The following is a 17,961-nucleotide window of genomic DNA, read 5'->3' on the forward strand; positions in this document are numbered from 1 at the left end:
TTATAAAACTAAGACACTGTCAGGTTCAATTTTTAGACATGGTAGAAAAATCAAAGACCATGTTAATTTTTTTAATTGCACGCTAGAATACAAATATATATAGGGACGGAAATATTCCTTCCGTTCTACACTGAGTGGCCACTTTATTAGATACATCAATTATAGTCATGATTTGGAGCGTTTCTTCCTTAACAGCACCATGTTTTGGTACTATGCTCTTTAAAGCAGGTGAGCAGATAGACGGGGATGCTCTATGTGTGCAATTCAATGCGAAAATAGGCAGGATGAAAGATTTCAGTCACTTTGAACGCAGCATGGTAGAATAGAAAAGAATCTTTAATTGCAGAATGATAGACATACAATTAGTCCCGTCACGGCATGGTAGTGCCAGGGGTTTACAAAACATATTTACAAAAGAGATACACATGAGAAAAACATAAGTTACATCAGATTATTGGAAGGCAACAAAGCACAGTTTTACATTTTCAGTTCCACGAGGATTTCCTTCCTGTATTTTTTATTATTGACCACTTCTTGGAGGTCCCCGTCGATGGCTTGCAGTGAGGGCAGCATTTGCTTTGGCAGGAATCTGTCGGTTAGTACTAGCCGGTTACGGTTTGCTAGCAGCTGTGCTGAAGACCGGAGATAAGGGGGAGGAATGCACCAAGAGCAGTGATCCCAGAAGTTTGGCTCTGTAATTTTACCGGTGGCCATCTTGATGGTGAACAGCAGCCTTCTTTCTCCGATGTAGGATCGGAGCCTGCGTAGTTGAAGAGCTTCTGCTAACTGCGTTGATCTGAGAGCTGGGGGAAGGTGGAGTTTGCTGTTGGCCCATTTTAGAAGCCAGAATTCGGCAGAGAATATTCTTTTAATGTTGGATTCGGCAGCCGAGGCCCATATCTCTGAAGCATACAGTATTGTCGGGTAAAGGATTGATACGATGTATCTTTTTACCAGTTGTGGGTCGGTGGTGTGGAGCAGCTGTTGATTGGCGACCCAGCGTAGTGAATTCAGCCTCGACTGTATGAGGTTTACGTGATCGTTGAAAGATAGTTTGGAGTCGAAAACGACACCCAGATCTTTGTGCGTTTGAACACTTGGAACTGAGGAGACGTTAAGCACAGGCTCCAATGTTGTTGGGCTGCCCTTTAGTGAATAAATTATTTGTGCCGATTTTAGCGGGTTGATTTGGAGGTATTGAGGTAGTCAGCCATGTCCTGCAGTTTGCTAGTGATTTGCTGAGTGGTTTCGGCTGCCAAGTTGGATGGCGATATCCTAGTAAGGAGCTTGACATCATCAGCATATGTGATCCAATTGCACTTGTTGGTCACAAACGGCACCATGATTGCAGAGAAGAGATGTAGTGGCGCCAGAAGCACCTTTATCCACTCATCTCGAAAATTGCAATCCTAAGGAGGTTTTCACGTACAGCTGTGTATGGGGTGTATTCAGATTGCCCAATAACTAATTAACATCCAGCCAATAGCGATCCGGTGGTCGGAAGCAGCTAGTTGATGCTAGTGACGACTATAGTTAGTCAAATGTGTAATAAATCAGAACAGTGGTAACCAAATAGCATTTCAGAACGCATAACTCTCATCATATCCCCTCAAGGATGAAGTATCACGAACTAATAACAAACCGGATTCCAGCCCTGTCAAAAAAAATGTTTAAAAATAAAAAAATAAAATAATAATAATGAGATCAAGAACATCAACAATGATCAGTGGAGAATTATAAAAATATCGCCTTGTCTGATTCCCTGTCTTGCTGTTTCATGCTGATTCCAGGACCAGAATATGACAGAAACAGCAAGGGTGCATACATCCAAACTGCGTTGAATCAACACTCCAGACTGATGGTTGCGCTGATGTAATGGCGTGGGGAGTGTTTTCGTTTTGCACGCTGGGCTCCTTGATACCAGTGGGACAACATTTGCTTATGACAAATTATCTAGAAATTGCTGCCGATCAAGCACATCCCTTCATGACTGCAATGTATCCATCTGCGAATAGGTTCTTCCACAAGATAATGCACAATGTCACGAAGACAGAATTGTAGAGAACCGGTTCCAGGAACATGATAGTGAATTCAGTCTAAGCAGTGGCCTTCCAAGTCAGTAGATCTCAATCCAACTGGGCGGTTGAAAAATGGGATGGAAAGAGCTCTTTGGAATGGAAACGCGCAACTAGACAATCTACTGCAACTGTGGGCAGCAATTGAGTTAACAGAAATCATCATTTTTGTAGCACGCTTTCTCGTTGAATGCGTGCAACGAAAAATCCAGGTTGCCTTGAGAGCTAAATGCAAACTGGGGAATTCAGTCGCTACTAGTTAGTCAGGCCAAATGGAGGTGTGTGTGTTCGCGCGCTGCAATTTTTGAATACGATGTTAAAATTAGACTAAAGATTACCATTTAGACTAAAATTTCTCAATTTAAAAGCTGATTTTTTCAAATCGACTGCTTTTTAGTGAGAGGCAAGGTTGCTCTTGTTCGACGGTTGGACCTAGACAAATCATCGGTGAACTTCTGAAACGAACGAAAACCAATTATATTTGAAGAAACGTACAGATGTACCCACCCATAAAACAGAGGTTGTGGGTGTGTACCCACAACCTCTGTTTTATGGGTGGGTACATTTAAATAAAAAAAAAATACAACCTCTGTTTTATTTTATTTTTTTATCTTTAATATCAGATAAATTCACTTAAGTTCATATCAGAAATACACCCGATGACGTTTTTACACAAAACCAACGATGCAAACAACAGTTATGATTAGATTTAAATGTATTTAACATTTATATAAAATGTATATACTGTATTTATATATAAATTTTTCATTTATATATAAATATATTAATAAATATATATTAATATACATATATATAAATATAAATATATAAATTTTAAATTTATAGATCGTAATGTCTAAACGGTAATCCTTAGTCCAATCTTGTTGTAAATATATATACAGGCGGGCCTCGATTAACGCGTTTAATTCGTCCCGCGAGCGCATCGCGCAAAACGGAAAGGCGTTAATCGAATATAATAACCAATAGGAAAAATTATAATTGGTCCTTGACCTTCTGGAATGTCCATAAAGAATTTTAAAAATACCTTTAAAATAACTTTTTAACTGTATACAATGTAAAAGATAATGAAAATAATTATGGAATTAAATGTTTATTGCATAAAACAGCGGTTCCCAAACTGCGCGCCGCGGAATATTTTAAAATTTAGACGGAAATACAGCGATACTCGACATCTGTCGGACACCGCGCGAACTACTAGCTCGAGGTAGTTCACAGTTTCAACATTTCTTATTAAGTTGTTTGGACCTAACTACTAAGCGGAATGTTAGGTATTTCTTTTGGTCTGAGTGCGCCTTGAAAAAATTACTGAGACACTAAGAGCGCCTTGAACCGAGAAAGTTTGGGATCCTCTGACATAAAATACACAATGAAGAAATTACTGTTGCGGAAATATTTGAACAGTGTTGACTTTCTCTTTTCATCAATCAATTTCCGATAGCTGACAACAAAGTTCTCTGGGCCCTGGCGAAATAAATATCGCAGAGAACATCAAAGCTTTTGTTTCAGGATCTATGCGATACGAAAAATTTCATCTAATTCTTTTACCGTTATCTCCTTCGCGGTAACATTTTCATCTGGCTCATTTAAAAATTTGAATTTTTAAATGAAAGTCTGCATTGACTTTATTAGCAGGAGACAAACACGTCTTCTTCCGATGGTTGATGGAACACACCGAGGCGGGCAGCAGGCAAACGTTTGTTTATTGACCGTACGACTCGCGGTAAGCTTCACATGCGATTCAAATCTTTTTCAACTATCACATAAAGAAAAAAAGATCGCGTTAACTGGAAATTTGCATCGTGTAAAGTGAAAAGTGGTATCATTTTTCAAATAGCGTTAATTGAATGTCGCGTAAATCGAACTCGCGTTATGCGAGGCCTAGTTGTAAATATATATATATATATATACAACAAAGGGCAAGATGATGACTTATTTTAAGATCCAAAGATCCACTGCTACATTGACAATCGCTAATGCCATTAAATAATTGAACATTACACGATCGTTGCGTATTTATTGATATAATTAAATTTATTATACCACTGAAATTATTTGAGTAATAACCATATATGCCATAGCTAAATTATGAATTTTGTTCGTGTAATTGAATTTGTAATGTACCATTACTAATAGTGAAAAAGAGTAATAGGGATATTAAAACTATCATAAAAATATCAAACATATTTAAATTTATCTCCTGTTGATTATACACTGTATACATTAATGGGCAATCAACAGGGGCCAATACCAATCAACGTACAAGTGAAAGCAAGCAGAATAAATCTGTTTTTATGATCCATATTCCAGGTTAACAGATTTTTATTAATTGGTATAGAAATTATATCAACTGGGGAATTAATTTAGTTGTAAACTAGGAATAACGGGAGTTTAATTTTGTTGTAAATTGGAATTAATGGGCCGTTGGTGTGACAGATAGTGGCGCAATTAATTAAATTATAGATGTCCTTACTGCAGTGCAGCTAAATAAGAAAAGGCCATGTACTTCTTTTTTTTTTTGTCTTGCTGCTATGAGAATGTTGCAAAATAAAAAGTAATAAAATAAAATATAAGCAATTAAATAAATTAAAATAAAATATAAATTATAAACAATTAATAAATTAAAATAAAAAATCTGAGTCTAACGCTTGCTAGTAGAGTAGACATCACCAAAGGTCATACCAACCAAGCGAATAAGGACCATACCATAGCTATATGTGTACAGTGGTTCCAATATTTTAAGACGCATATACAGAACCTTATATTATATTCGACGTAGAGCTAGCTCACGAAATATAGGATTTAAAAATCGCTGTATTTTGGAGTTCGTTGAATTGCAACAAACACGGTGGTGGAAAAACCTTCCGCCCGTATGTGTATATGCAGTGTTCAGTAAATATGACATTTAATGAAATTTAAGGGTACCCCCCGTTGTGCTTAAGTTTGGTGATTAACTTTATACATTCGCTTTTAATATAATTATCCTTGTTACACATATTTAGATCCTTAAGCATTGTGCTTTTATTATATTTCCATCTATGTTTTTAAAGATGTTAGCCCACCAATCTGGGAGCCCAATAGTGTTAAAACCAAAGACTTCTTGTTTATCGTATATTTTAGTTTCCACGTGTTTCGGTTCAATAGAGATAAGAATATCCAGGTAAGACTAACCCCAAAAACCGATAAGAATATCGGTTTTTGGGGTTAGTGCGAGTAATGGCCAAGTCCGATGGGTACTCGTGGTAGCGATATTATCGAATACTTAACGGTACATTAAAACGATGTTGTTAATCTTTTCATAGTGGTGTAGGTATAAGTTGACGATTGCCCACTGGAACAGCAGGAGCCCATAGCTATTCCCCTGTTCTGAACAAAAAAAATAGTAAAGTTTACTACATCAAAATGTTGCTCCAATGATATTAAGAGACCACCAAACCATACTGATGACACCTTGAACTCGCTTTGGTCCTCTCATCAGTCTACTGCGATATCTCATCGGTAACAAAGAACGACGACTTGTGAATTCTGAAATGCCTCTGGTTACCATTATTTCACTGACTTAAAACTAGTCTTTCTGTTAAAATGAATAAGTCTTGTCAGCTTCTATGGACTCTCGCATGAATGAGATGCTTCCGACCACATGATCTCTACTGGCTGGATGCTATTTGGTTATTGAATCATTTTTGATACGCCCCACTATCGGTACACAGTCGTATGTAAAAAACTCAGCAAGGCTGCAGTGTCCGATATATTTAGAGCAACGGCTTGTGCCAACTACCATGCTACGTTCAAAGCAACTTATTGTTATATACAGTATATATTTTTAGCCTTGCCTATCCTCGCACTGGATTGCGCGGGCATACACACAACACCCTATGTATCTGCCCGCCTGCTTTATATCGCATGGTTCGAACATCATAAAATGGGTAAATGTACCTAACAAAGTGGTTACTTGGGGTGTGTGAGTGTGCAAGCTCTACCTCATCTAACTTCATACATTCCAGAAGATTATATTTGGAAAATATATCAGCATGGCGTTGTATCCATCTACCATTATTATCCAATCTAAAAGTTCATTTATATTGTAATGTTTAGTTGCAAGTTTATTTTCTAGCACTGTGCGGGACTTATCGCAATCGTCCAATTTGGATCTTTTCTTGTAACAATTTCATTTCATAATAAAATTTCGATGAATTAATGTACCAAGTTTTCTTCAAAACAACTTCCTTATTTCATATATTTGAAATTCATACTTTTGTGCTATCTTCTTCATGTAAGTTTCTAAAATTTACATCAAAATGGGGCACTACTTTCTGCGGAGAGATCGTAAAAAGTTAACTAGGATCAAGGATACTTGATTTCCTTGACTATCCTTGAAAGAAGAGTCAAGGATACTTCAATTCCTTGACTCTTTTTTCTTCATCACTGGCCTCAATGTTGTTGTTGTTGTAGCGTTTTAGAAGCATCAGCGACTAAGGCCATATTGCTTCGTGCATATTGTCTGTAAATTGTGTGTGTTCTGGGGTCGATTTTCTGTTTTCTGGATGAAAAACCCGAGTTTCCGGGAGAGAAAACCATGCTTCCCATGCTAAGACCGATAACTCAGCGACGTTGTGAAAAAGGCCCATAAAAATTTCTCCCCCTCATCGACGGCACTCGAACTCAGGCCTTTTCTACCCTGTGTGGGGAGGACGGCAATTATACCAACTGTGCTACCCAGAGCTGACCCCAGTGGCTTCAGTCACATATGTGGAATGACAGTAAAACGCTATTTGACATTGGGAAACACTATTATTCACTCTACAGGATTTGGGAGCCACCGTCCACTGCATAGTGCAGAATACCACAGGGAGTTACCAGATGTTTTTGGTCTCCATGCAGGAATGAATATCTGCTCTGTTAAAGGCAAAACGGGGTCCTACACAATTGGCATTTGCGCATGCACCATCGCAAGAAGGAACTCTTGCGATGGTGCATACACGCAAAGATCTGCGTCGACGAGACCTGTATGGATGAGAGAAATTGACTTGGATTCTGGTGGTTGTTTAAATATTTTTCTGAGCCAACTAAAGCCATGGGACCTCAATAAATTATGTTCGTAAACTGTGTATTCTATGGTCGATTTGACGATTTTGGGCGGTAAAAATTCTGTGGTTCTGAGAGAATCAAATCTGTAGCCCCGCCCAAGACCGCATAACTCAGCCACAGTCACGGAATAAAATACATAAATGTTCTACATGTCTCGGTGGGTATCAAACGCAGTCCTTTTCCAAAAGGTGTGGAAGAACAGCTAACGCAATCTCTGTGCTAGCCACGAAGGCTAGAACAATTTAATAATCGAACAAAATTTAATCTCTGATTACAAATGGGCTCTTTTTTCCTCCATCTTCGCTACTTTGTTCTTCCTGTCATATCCCTTGTGAACATGTGTTGTGTCAAGTAAAGATGGACTAAAAGAATCCATTTGCAAACAGAGATTAAATTTTATTCGATTATTAGTATGAACATTGTTTTACTTTATTATTGTTATTATAATTTATTATTATTATTATTATTATTGGTTGATTCAGAAAAGATCCATTTCTTTGCATCATTTGGCACTACTCTGCTAGAAACAAACTACCATTGAATGAGTATTCATTACTTTGTCACTCCACTTTTAATTTTAGCACACAGTCAAGCTTACAACTCTCTCTCTCTCTCTCTTTCTCTCTCTCTCTTTCTCTTCTGAACATTTAATTTAAAAACTAATTTTAGGCACTGTACTTTTATTACTGTTTCATAACTTGATTCTTTGTTTCTTTAGCCAGAGATATGAGGCAAGTTACTCCATTACTTTCCTGCCTAACAGCGTTCTCTTCCTCTGCAAATTTATTACAAAGGGCAAGCCTGTACATAATGGTGATCATTACTCTCTACAGCATTCCTGTTGCTTCCAGAGGGGAAGAGTGCCACCTTCGACCTGTAATTCACGTCTTGCAACATCCCGGTTGCATTCCCAAACCCATTCCATCCTTCGCCTGTCAAGGTGTTTGCTCTTCTTATGTTCAGGTAAGACGCAGCATTAGACATTAAGGAATCATCACTGATCTTGAAAATAATACAAAAAGATCGAATCGTGTTTTTCTGCGTTGTTTTGTTTAGTGCCGAGGCAACTAAGGTCATGCGACGTCAACGTACAGGGCCGGTAGAGTGAATGAACTTCGATCAGTCTGCTGTTTTGCTGGTATTAAAAACCATACAGTTCCAATTCGATGAATTAGGCCATGATCAGCATAGGTTAGTACCAAACATGTATTCTCGGCAAAGATTTGCTGGGTATATCTCCGAGAAAAACAATGTCCTTTACTCTCTATTCCACTCCCGTCTTTAATATTAAGTACTAGCAAAACGATGCAAGGAAGAAAAAGTTGTTTCAGCATCACACTAAAAATGAATGAGGAATCTTACTGTTTTTTTTTTTTTTATTGGCACCACTCGATACTTGGAAGGATACCTCCTTCCAGGTATCGAGTGGTGCCAATTTTGAAGACGACGAACTCCTAAGGCTGTGACAGACTTCCGACTTATCTTCATCATTTCCTGCCCTCCTCGGTAGAATACTGGTTACAATCACCGTCCTCCCACACCGGTAAAAAATACATGAGTTTGAGATCCATCAATGACGCGAGAATTTATATGGACTTTTAACAACGTGACGCGGTTAGTCGGTCCCTGGCGAGGGATGCATGGTTTTTCTTCCAATAAACAGCAAACCGATCGAAGAATACGCACAATTACAAGCATAATGTACTTATTGTGTAATTGCACCTCATTGCCTCGTATACTGGTGTGAGAAACTTAAGGACCAACACTATTTCTAAAGGTTACAACCACAAAATCTTTACTTAAGGTACTCTTTACTAATGAGAGTAGATTCAGTCTCAGCAGCGATTCTGGACGTCAGTCAATCTGGCGAGAGATGCGCACACGGTATCACCCCGCAAACATCACTGAAAGGGATCGATATGGCGGTCGAGGTGTTCTCGTCTGGGGAGGCGTTATCTTGGATGGACGTACACAACTCCAGATACTGGAAGGCGGTACTGTACACTATTGTACAGTAGAAGGCGGTGCACACTACTGTACTGAGGTAATCCTTCCCCATGTGCATCTGTTCCGAGGTGCCATTGGCCTCGAGTTCGTGTTTATGGATGATAACGCCACACCCCATCGCACTGCAACTGTTGATATGCTTTTGGAAAGTGAGGACATTGTTCGAATGGATTGGCCTGCCCGTTTCGGCCGATCTATAATCCCATCGAACACATATGGGATGCTCTGGGGAGACGCCTAGCGGCACGTCCACACCCACCAGAAAATGTTCACCAGCTGAAGATGGCGCTGACAGAGGAATGGACGATTTTATCGCAAGAACTTATCAACAACATTGTTCTAAGTATGGACAGGTGGGGCAAAGCCTGCATCGACATTAGTGGTGGCCATATCTCCTACTGAGGACCACCTCTTCCCTTTGTTCCATCTTTGGCAGTGATGCAACTGTATCATGTCAGCCAGTGGTATGTTGCCATTTTTGGATAAAATCCCTCTGTACCGTTTTGTTTCCATTGTTGTGTCGGTGTTGTTTCCTTCATCATTTTTGTACCTCACGAGGTTCTTTTGGTATGCTTTTCCCATATCCAGGCCACTCCTATGAGAAGTTACAGGCGAAAACCTGACTGATCCTTAAATTTTGCACACCAGTGTACTATTAAAAGGTCTGGAAAAATATGTATTCAAAGAAAAGTCACAATTTTTTTTTTACAAGACTAGAGCTTACACACGCACCATGCCATGACAAAGATGCCAACGGTCATGTGACTACAGCACTAAAAATCAACACTCCACAACATTCAGAGCTTTTGGGGGCATAAAGAGAATCAGTGAAAAGCCTACACCAAGGAAATAATAATGAAATACATGAAATGTTGCTGTAACTCAGTACTTTTTCATACAATGGAAGCCGGATGTCCTATTCTTCCTACACCATCCTCAAAAGCATATGCAGTGCCCTGAATTACATGGGGAAATGCACAGAATTTAAATAAGAACAATAAACGTTAGAAGACTAGAAGAAGGTGTGCTGGTCGTATGAGTCACGTTATTCACTCCACCCCGTGAATGGTCGTGTACGGATTTGGCGTCAACAACATGAGGCTCTTCATCCATTATGCATGGCATCAAAAGTGCAGACAGGTGGAGGCGGTTGTATGGTGTAGGGTATGTTCCACTAGCAGGAACTTGAACCCCTGGTACATATGGAACAACATATCAGTGGTCTCTGCTATCGTCAACTGCTTGCTGACTGCGTACACCCTGGTATGTTACACTTTTTCCCGAATGGCGATGGTGTCTTCCAAGATGACAATGCTCCGTATGGGGCACTTGTGCAGGAATGGTTTGAGGAACACAGTTCTGACCGAGCATATCGATTGGCCTCCGAACTCCACCGATATCAATCCCATAGAGCTCGCACTTGTGGGACACTATGGAAAGGCATATGAGGCACTGGATACATCAATCACCTCCATACTTGCATTGCTGACCGCATTACACATAGCTTGGTTGGCCATACCTCCCGAACGCTTCCAACATACTGTTGAATCAATGCGAAGTCGGATAGCTGCTGTACTGAGGGAAAAAGGAGGATCTACGAAGTATTAGGTAGGTGGTCATAATTCAGTGATCACTCAGTGTATATACTCGTATCTACAGTACATCCTACTAGCGCATTTCCAAAAAGGGACCTCGTGGGTAGCACGAGTGGGTGGAAAAGACCTGAGCTCGAATCCCGTCGATGACGGCAGGAATTTTAATGAGTCTTTTTCACAACGTGGCTAAGTTAGTCGGTTTTAGTCGAGGACAGCATGGCTTTTTTCCTGGAAAATCGGGTTTTTCGTCTAGCAAAAAACAGAAAATCGACCTCAGAACACACGCAATTTATAGACAGTATACACAGAGCAAGTGGTCTTAGTCGCCGATGTTCCTAAAACTCAACAACAACATTTCCAAGAAGAAAAAAAAAATAGCTAAAAATTGGCTGTATATTACCTTCGATATATTCAGTATTCATTTGCAGAGAAATTTTTGTAAACAACAGGATTCATCAGGCACTAATTAATGTAGACACTCAGTTTCTGCCCTCAGCTAGTGATGCAATGAAAGAGAATATCAATGGAAAGCTGATTACAAACAGCTACCTCCGGAGGGGAATACGGCTACAGTTCAAGTGCGTTACATTATTTACAAGTAAATTCTTGTAGAAAACAGAACATGACATCCTTTCTTCGTCTAGAAGTTACACTTAGGACAGCAAAAGCTGCTAAGGGCTAAACTACACAAATACAGTACACGAACGGAGAAGTGATTAATGGATAAATCAGGTGCCTTCACTTCAGCACTCTGATAGGGCCGGACAGTTTGGTTTTGATTTAGTTTTCTCAAAACACGGTAAATTATAGGGCATCAGAAATAAATACAATTAGTAAATCAACAGGACTGAAAGTAATGGGCATCTAAAGAAAAAAATCATACAATTGAAGAAAGGTTAAAGATCATTGAAAGAGTTTAGAGTGGCGAAAAAAAAGGAGTGTTTCGCGAGTGTGGAATTCCAGAAGGAACGATCCACGGTTGGATGAAAGAGGCTTTTTAATATACGTAAAATTCGTGGACTCTGTAGAAGATGAAGCAGACCTCCAAAGAAAAAAACTAGACTTTGTGAAAACAGTGCTGTGGACCAATGCTTATAGAAGTGGTTTAAGCAGAAGCGCAGTGATGGAGTATCGATAAATGTGGTAATTTTGAAAGCACAGGCACTTAAATTTCATAAGCTACTTGGTGGAGATGATGAAACATTGAAGCTTCTGAAGGGTAGCTTTGGAGGTGGAAGGCTCGTTATGGGACATCCCAGGTTATTCTTTTACGCCAATCTGTATTTGGTGTCCTTACAGCAGCAGAAGCGTTTCCTGAATTTCTGTGTATTGTGGTTCAAGATGGACAACTATTCATCTGTGAATTCATCAATGAACAGGTGTACCAATGTGTACTAATGAGAAGCATTTTCAGAACAAGAAGCAAAAGCTGCTTTTGCTTCTTGTTCTGAAAATGTAGTTTTGGACCTGGCTGCTTGGATTGAGGCAGACGCAGAAATGACCTGGCTGCTTGGATTGAAGTGGATTCGGGTGCTCCAGTTGAGCATTACCTGGGCGAGGAAGAAATCGCAGCCTCTGTGAACAGTGGAGAAACAGTCGACAAACAGAAAGACAGCGATATGGGGAGTGACTCAGAAGATAATGCGAATTATCTTGTAAGGAAAAGAAAGGAGCGCCAGAAATTAACAAAGTGCTTGAAAACATTAATGAAGTGATGGTATGGTTAGAACGTCACAGTGATGGTGAACATCTTCATTTATTGCATCTGACCACTATTAAGAATTCCGTACTGAAAAAATGACATGATTATTTCAGAACGGATGAGTAAAATGTAAGTCCATACCAGCATTGCGTATTAGCATAATGTAAAGGGAATGATATAACCTTTAATACTTTGTTTTTTAGTCTGTATACTCATAAAGCATTAGTAAATAAAGTATTTATTTACTAAGTAAAGTGTATTTATGTTTAAAATAAACTGGGAAAAAATTAGTAAATTTTTTTCGGCTATAACGTGCTTAGCTTATAACGCGGATATTAAAGTTGTAACTTTAATATCCGCGTTTTATATAACTTTAATATCGTGGTCTTATTAAAGTTGTAACTTTAATAAGACCACGATGATAGAAAAGGTCGAATAATTCTAAAACTAAAGTGAATAAGCTTATCCCGTTAGATAAAGGTGATGAGAGGAGGTGATGATGAGAGGAGTAATTATTTTGTTGAATTAACTGCTATTTAGTTGTCTTTAATTATTACTCTAGTGATCCATGATTATTACGAGTAATTACAGACCAGTTAGTTTAACTTCTGTTCCGGGTAAAATGATGGTTAAAGATGCACTGCAGTATCATCTAGACAAGACTGCAGCAATAATTCAGACACAGCATGGGCTTGTTAACAGAAAGTCTTGTCTGACAAATTTGATAGGTTATTATGATGTGGTTACAAAGGAACTGGATGCAAAAAATAATTTTGGCATCATATACTTGGGTTTCGGGAAAGCTTTTGACAATGTTGCTCATGGAAGATTACTGCACAAATTGGAGCAGTATGGTATTAAGAGTAAGTCGCTACAATGGATAAAAGGGTGGTTAAGTGGAAGAAGACAGAGAATGGTAATCAATGTACGCTGCTCTTCGTGGACTAATATTATTAGTGGACTCCCCCAGGGTTCGGTGTTGGGCCCACTGTTGTTCTGTATATTTATCAATGATATTGATGAAGGTATATCAGGCTTAGTGTCGAAGTTTGCAGATGATATAAAGGTTGGCAGGATTGTTAATGACAGTAATGGCAGTGTGCTACTGCAACAGGATGCTGAAAGAGCACGTCATGGGGTATTGTCAATGATATACAGGAATTTTGCTTGCAGGGAAAAAGAGGTGATTATCCCTTTGTATAAGGCAATGACGAAGCCACACCTTGAGCACTGCATATAGGTCTGGAGTCCTCATTTTAGGAAGGATGTAGATTTGCTTGGGCATGTACAGAGAAGGGCAACAAGATTGGTGAGAAGAATGAAGGGGTCCTCTTACCAAGAAAGGCTTATGTTCTGCAAATTGCAGCGGCACCTGCGAGGTGATTAAGGCCTTGAATGGGTTGAGCAAACTGAATTCTGATGGGATTCTTCCGTTTGCTCAGATTACGAACCTGAGATGGCATAAATTCAAATTGAGGAAAGACAGTTGTAGAACAAATGTGCGGAAATTTGCCTTAAGTCAACGGGTGATTAATTTCTGGAACAAACTTCCATCTGTCATTGTGGAAGTTGATAGCTTAAATAAATTCCAAGAGGAACTGGACAAACTTTTAGAGGGAATGGTTGTGTTATTTGTGTTTTTTTTTTTGGTTGATGCTACATAAGCTCGTACGCTTACTTTCTTTCTCACATGCCTCCATTACTATTACGCGTTCTATAAAGGATCTTATAAAGCTGTTGGGAAAGCACTGTCTCATTCTATATCCTAATCGAATGAGGTATTTCATAAATGCTATCAGAGAGCAAAAGCAATGAAAAATGTACCTTGTTTCACAGTATATTATTTAATCAACTGCAAAATCCGGTTTTTTCCCCGAATTAGTTGCAAGATATCTTTTAACGAATGCTTATAATCAACGGAGCCAGAATTGGGGCAAAAACAGAGACACTGCAGGTTTAGCGAACATTAACTATATTTGGGCCTGCAAAGTGTACTTAGTCCTTCTTGATTTTAATTCCTCGCCGCAAGAATAACAACCGGAAATAATACATCCAAATATAGTCTCGCATCCTCCAATAGCACAAATATCTGTATTTTGTTTCCGATCTGCTCTGCGCCAGTTTATAACAACAAATGCAGATAATGGTTCCAACGTATAACTGCTAGAAATGTACCGGATGGTACGTGCAGTGTCTCCATCTTGTGAAAAATTTGAGAAGCTTGGAACAAGAAATGATTAATAGTGAACAAGAAATGATTAATTAACTCACTATTAATAATTGTTCAAAATATGAAAGAGAGATAACTAAATCATATGGATATCGGTACGTAATATACGATAATTATAAACAGTAGATGATTATATAACCGTACAATAAATTATTTTTACTTTGGAGATGCCGAATAGCAGATATATAAATTTTCTCTTTATACTCTCAGAGGGTAATACAGGATCCGAGGAGTTTGCAACATCCACACTGACTTAAAAACAATTTACAGAATTTTGTACCATTACATGAATTCGAAGAAACGCGTGAGTAACTCGCTACTAGTATATGGTGATCATTATAACAGCATTGCAGGTGACCATCGTTAATTGCTGAGGTCAGTCATCATAGGAGCGCCAGGAAGAATATTTCGTAATGTTTTATATCATAAATTAACAATCCTTTATACTAAGGCGCATTTAGGGCTAGAGCCTCAAGCTGCGAACAAATTTAGACTATGTATATAAAGTGCTTAGCATCATAATACACAGCCATTTCTGAATAAACAGAAAATTTTTAAGGTGGCATCGTTTTAGGTTATATCTCATATTGTGAATGCCTTCACAACGAGTTGCCATGATATTGCACTACTTCGAATAAGTAACGCTTCACCTAAGGAGAAGACTAAGGAGAAGACAGAAATGGCTGTGTATTATGATGCTAAGCACTTTATATACATAGTCTAAATTTGTTCGCAGCTTGAGGCTCTAGCCCTAAATGCGCCTTAGTCTAAATACATCATACACCATCAGGCATCTCTCATATTGTGGAGTTATACTTAATAACTGTTTTTGCCATCATTGCATCACTTGGGTGCCTACCCACTCACTGACGAAGGGCCAAATAGCCCTGAAACAGTGCTGCTAGGGGGAGCTTGATGATGTCCGGAGTTTCCGAGAATAGGTAACAACAGCCTTCTCCACTGGGGAAGCGTTGCCTATTCGAGGAGTTTATGAGTTTTTGAGTGGTGTGAGTTGAAGGAGTTACTGTCCCTTTCATTCTTCTACACTGTTTCTTTTCCTCTTCCACTCCTACTATAACTTTCCCTCTACCTTTTTTGCTTTTCTAAGTCTAATAGGGACAAGTGGATATTCGAGTAGATATTCACATACATACATCAAATAGCCCTGAAACAGTGCTGTCTGGGTGGTGGTACCTATCTGAGAATAAGTAACACTAGTCTTCTCCTTAGGTGAAGCGTTACTTATTCGAAGTAGTGCAATATCATGGCAACTCGTTGTGAAGGCATTCACAATATGAGATATAACCTAAAACGATGCCACCTTAAAAATTTTCTGTTTATTCAGAAATGGCTGTGTATTATGATGCCAATCCTTTATAGAAAATATCGGAGACATTATGGAGTCTTCTATTAGCAGCTTAGTTGGTAACGGTACATCGCCGTCTGCCATCCCTTTGGAGAGATGTGGGTTCGATTCCTGTCGACGACTGGAGGAATTTCTGAAGTCCCTTTCAATCGAAGCTATAGTTAGCCGATTTCAGATGGACGAAATAGAAATTTTTCAGCTCTTACAACGCATATCGACCCAACCTTACACATACAAATGCAGGATGCAGATATGAGAGGCAAGCTCGGGTGAGGTCAAAATAATAATCTCAGTTTTATAGTCGCCAATAGTTAGCATAATGAATTATGACACAATGCATCTACATTCAACATAACTGTGTTACTATCATATACATTAAATATAATAAAAATGCCAAAAAAAAAGCTGCATTGTTATATACACTATACGTTGACGCTTAGTGGCCTGAGCTACTTTGGTTCTACTTAAAAACAACCCAAATCTTTTTATGCTAACTGCTAATCCTTTATCAGGTTCAGTTTTATTTTACAAAAATTTGAGAAGGAAGTTGCCTTCAACCGAACACTTTAAAAACAGAGTGAATAATGCTTCATTGTGGCTGAATAGTTGGATGACTTATCACCCTATAAATTACAATGACTATCAAAAGATTTAAACTTAATTTTCTATTTCCTATAAGGAATAGAAGAGGACTTTCTAACTGCTTCCTTATGTAAGCATAAATTCATGAAATGCACAAACTCCAATCACATTTGTTTTAAGCCTGAAATATAAAAGTAAATATCATCAAGAAAGTTCAGGATGGATTTCACTGATTAAAACTCTTGATATGCACAGAATGACAATTGAAAATACCGAAATTAAAAAGATGATTAACTCAACTTTCTTCAGTGAGTAATTCAATCGTTACTGTGGTTGTTGTTTTGGATGCATACGTACAAAAGCAATTGAAGCTATTGCTTTGTTTTTAGTTAATGACTTGTTTTGTTAAGTAAGCTTGATATTCTATTGCTTTTGTAATTTTATAATATCGTCGTATACATTGTAAAGGGATTAACTTCTAAGTATGCTGATCATGTATTATTTAATCCAATTTTAACTTGGTTCTAATTTCAGGTTTCAGCATCAAAGTTCTGGCAGGTGGAGCGATCCTGCATGTGTTGTCAAGAGATGGGAGAACGAGAAGCTAGTATAGGCATCTTCTGTCCTAAAGCCTTACCGCGCTTCAGAAAGATAATCACCAGGGCCCCTGTGGAGTGCATGTGTCGCCCGTGTACTGCTGTAGACGAAAGAGCTATTAAGCCTCAAGAAATTGCCCTTATTATCGCTAAGAGTAACAACAGGAAATTTCCAATATTGTGAAGGGATTTGAAAAAAATAAAAGAGACAGAAAACTTTTCTTTTACGCTGGCTTCCTTCAAGGACATCGCGTGTTTCCTTTAGTCACAACAATAGACATTTCGCCATGCTCCGAGTGTTCACTTGTAAAGATTTCTGGTTGGCGTGTCGTCCCAAGTCATGTGAGATCAGTGCGTCCTTCATGAGAGATGTCTAAGAACATCCAATAGGAGATTAACTTTTATTTCCTCAACAGCTGGAATTTCCTCAGAAAACAAAAACAAAAAAACTACACCACTACCAGACCTTAATTAGTACTGCGAATCAAAAGTACTCGAAAAACAAGCCATCATTCCTCAACCGTTTAACATAATTAGTAGAAAAAAAAATTGCCTTTGTTATGTACGAAATGCAACTGCCAAAAGTAATTACAGTCTTAACCTCCCTTTTATACCTGTGTATATGGGCTGAAACATCACAGATAAAACGCTTAAGTGTTCAACGTTGCACTTAAAAGCAATTTAGAGGAGCACAAGTTGCTG

The 17,961-nt window shown here is 38.6% G+C and overlaps 1 protein-coding gene across 1 annotated transcript in view; it reads left to right on the forward strand.

Moving 5' to 3' along the window:
* The window catches only part of LOC150090989 (bursicon-like), an 18,825-nt gene extending 1,345 nt beyond the window's left edge, over positions 1-17,480 (forward strand). The window contains exons 2-3 of the mRNA XM_090379632.1: positions 7,900-8,144; positions 17,198-17,480. Of these exons, the coding sequence (XP_090235758.1) occupies positions 7,900-8,144; positions 17,198-17,443 (491 nt within the window). The 3' untranslated portion in view covers positions 17,444-17,480. The remainder of the gene's footprint in view (positions 1-7,899; positions 8,145-17,197) is intronic.
* The last annotated feature ends 481 nt before the right edge of the window (positions 17,481-17,961 follow it).

This window comes from Mastigoproctus giganteus, chromosome 1 (assembly GCF_048544385.1).
Source record: "Mastigoproctus giganteus isolate SK-2022 chromosome 1, ASM4854438v1, whole genome shotgun sequence".
In the NCBI taxonomy this organism is placed as follows: domain Eukaryota; kingdom Metazoa; phylum Arthropoda; class Arachnida; order Uropygi; family Thelyphonidae; genus Mastigoproctus; species Mastigoproctus giganteus.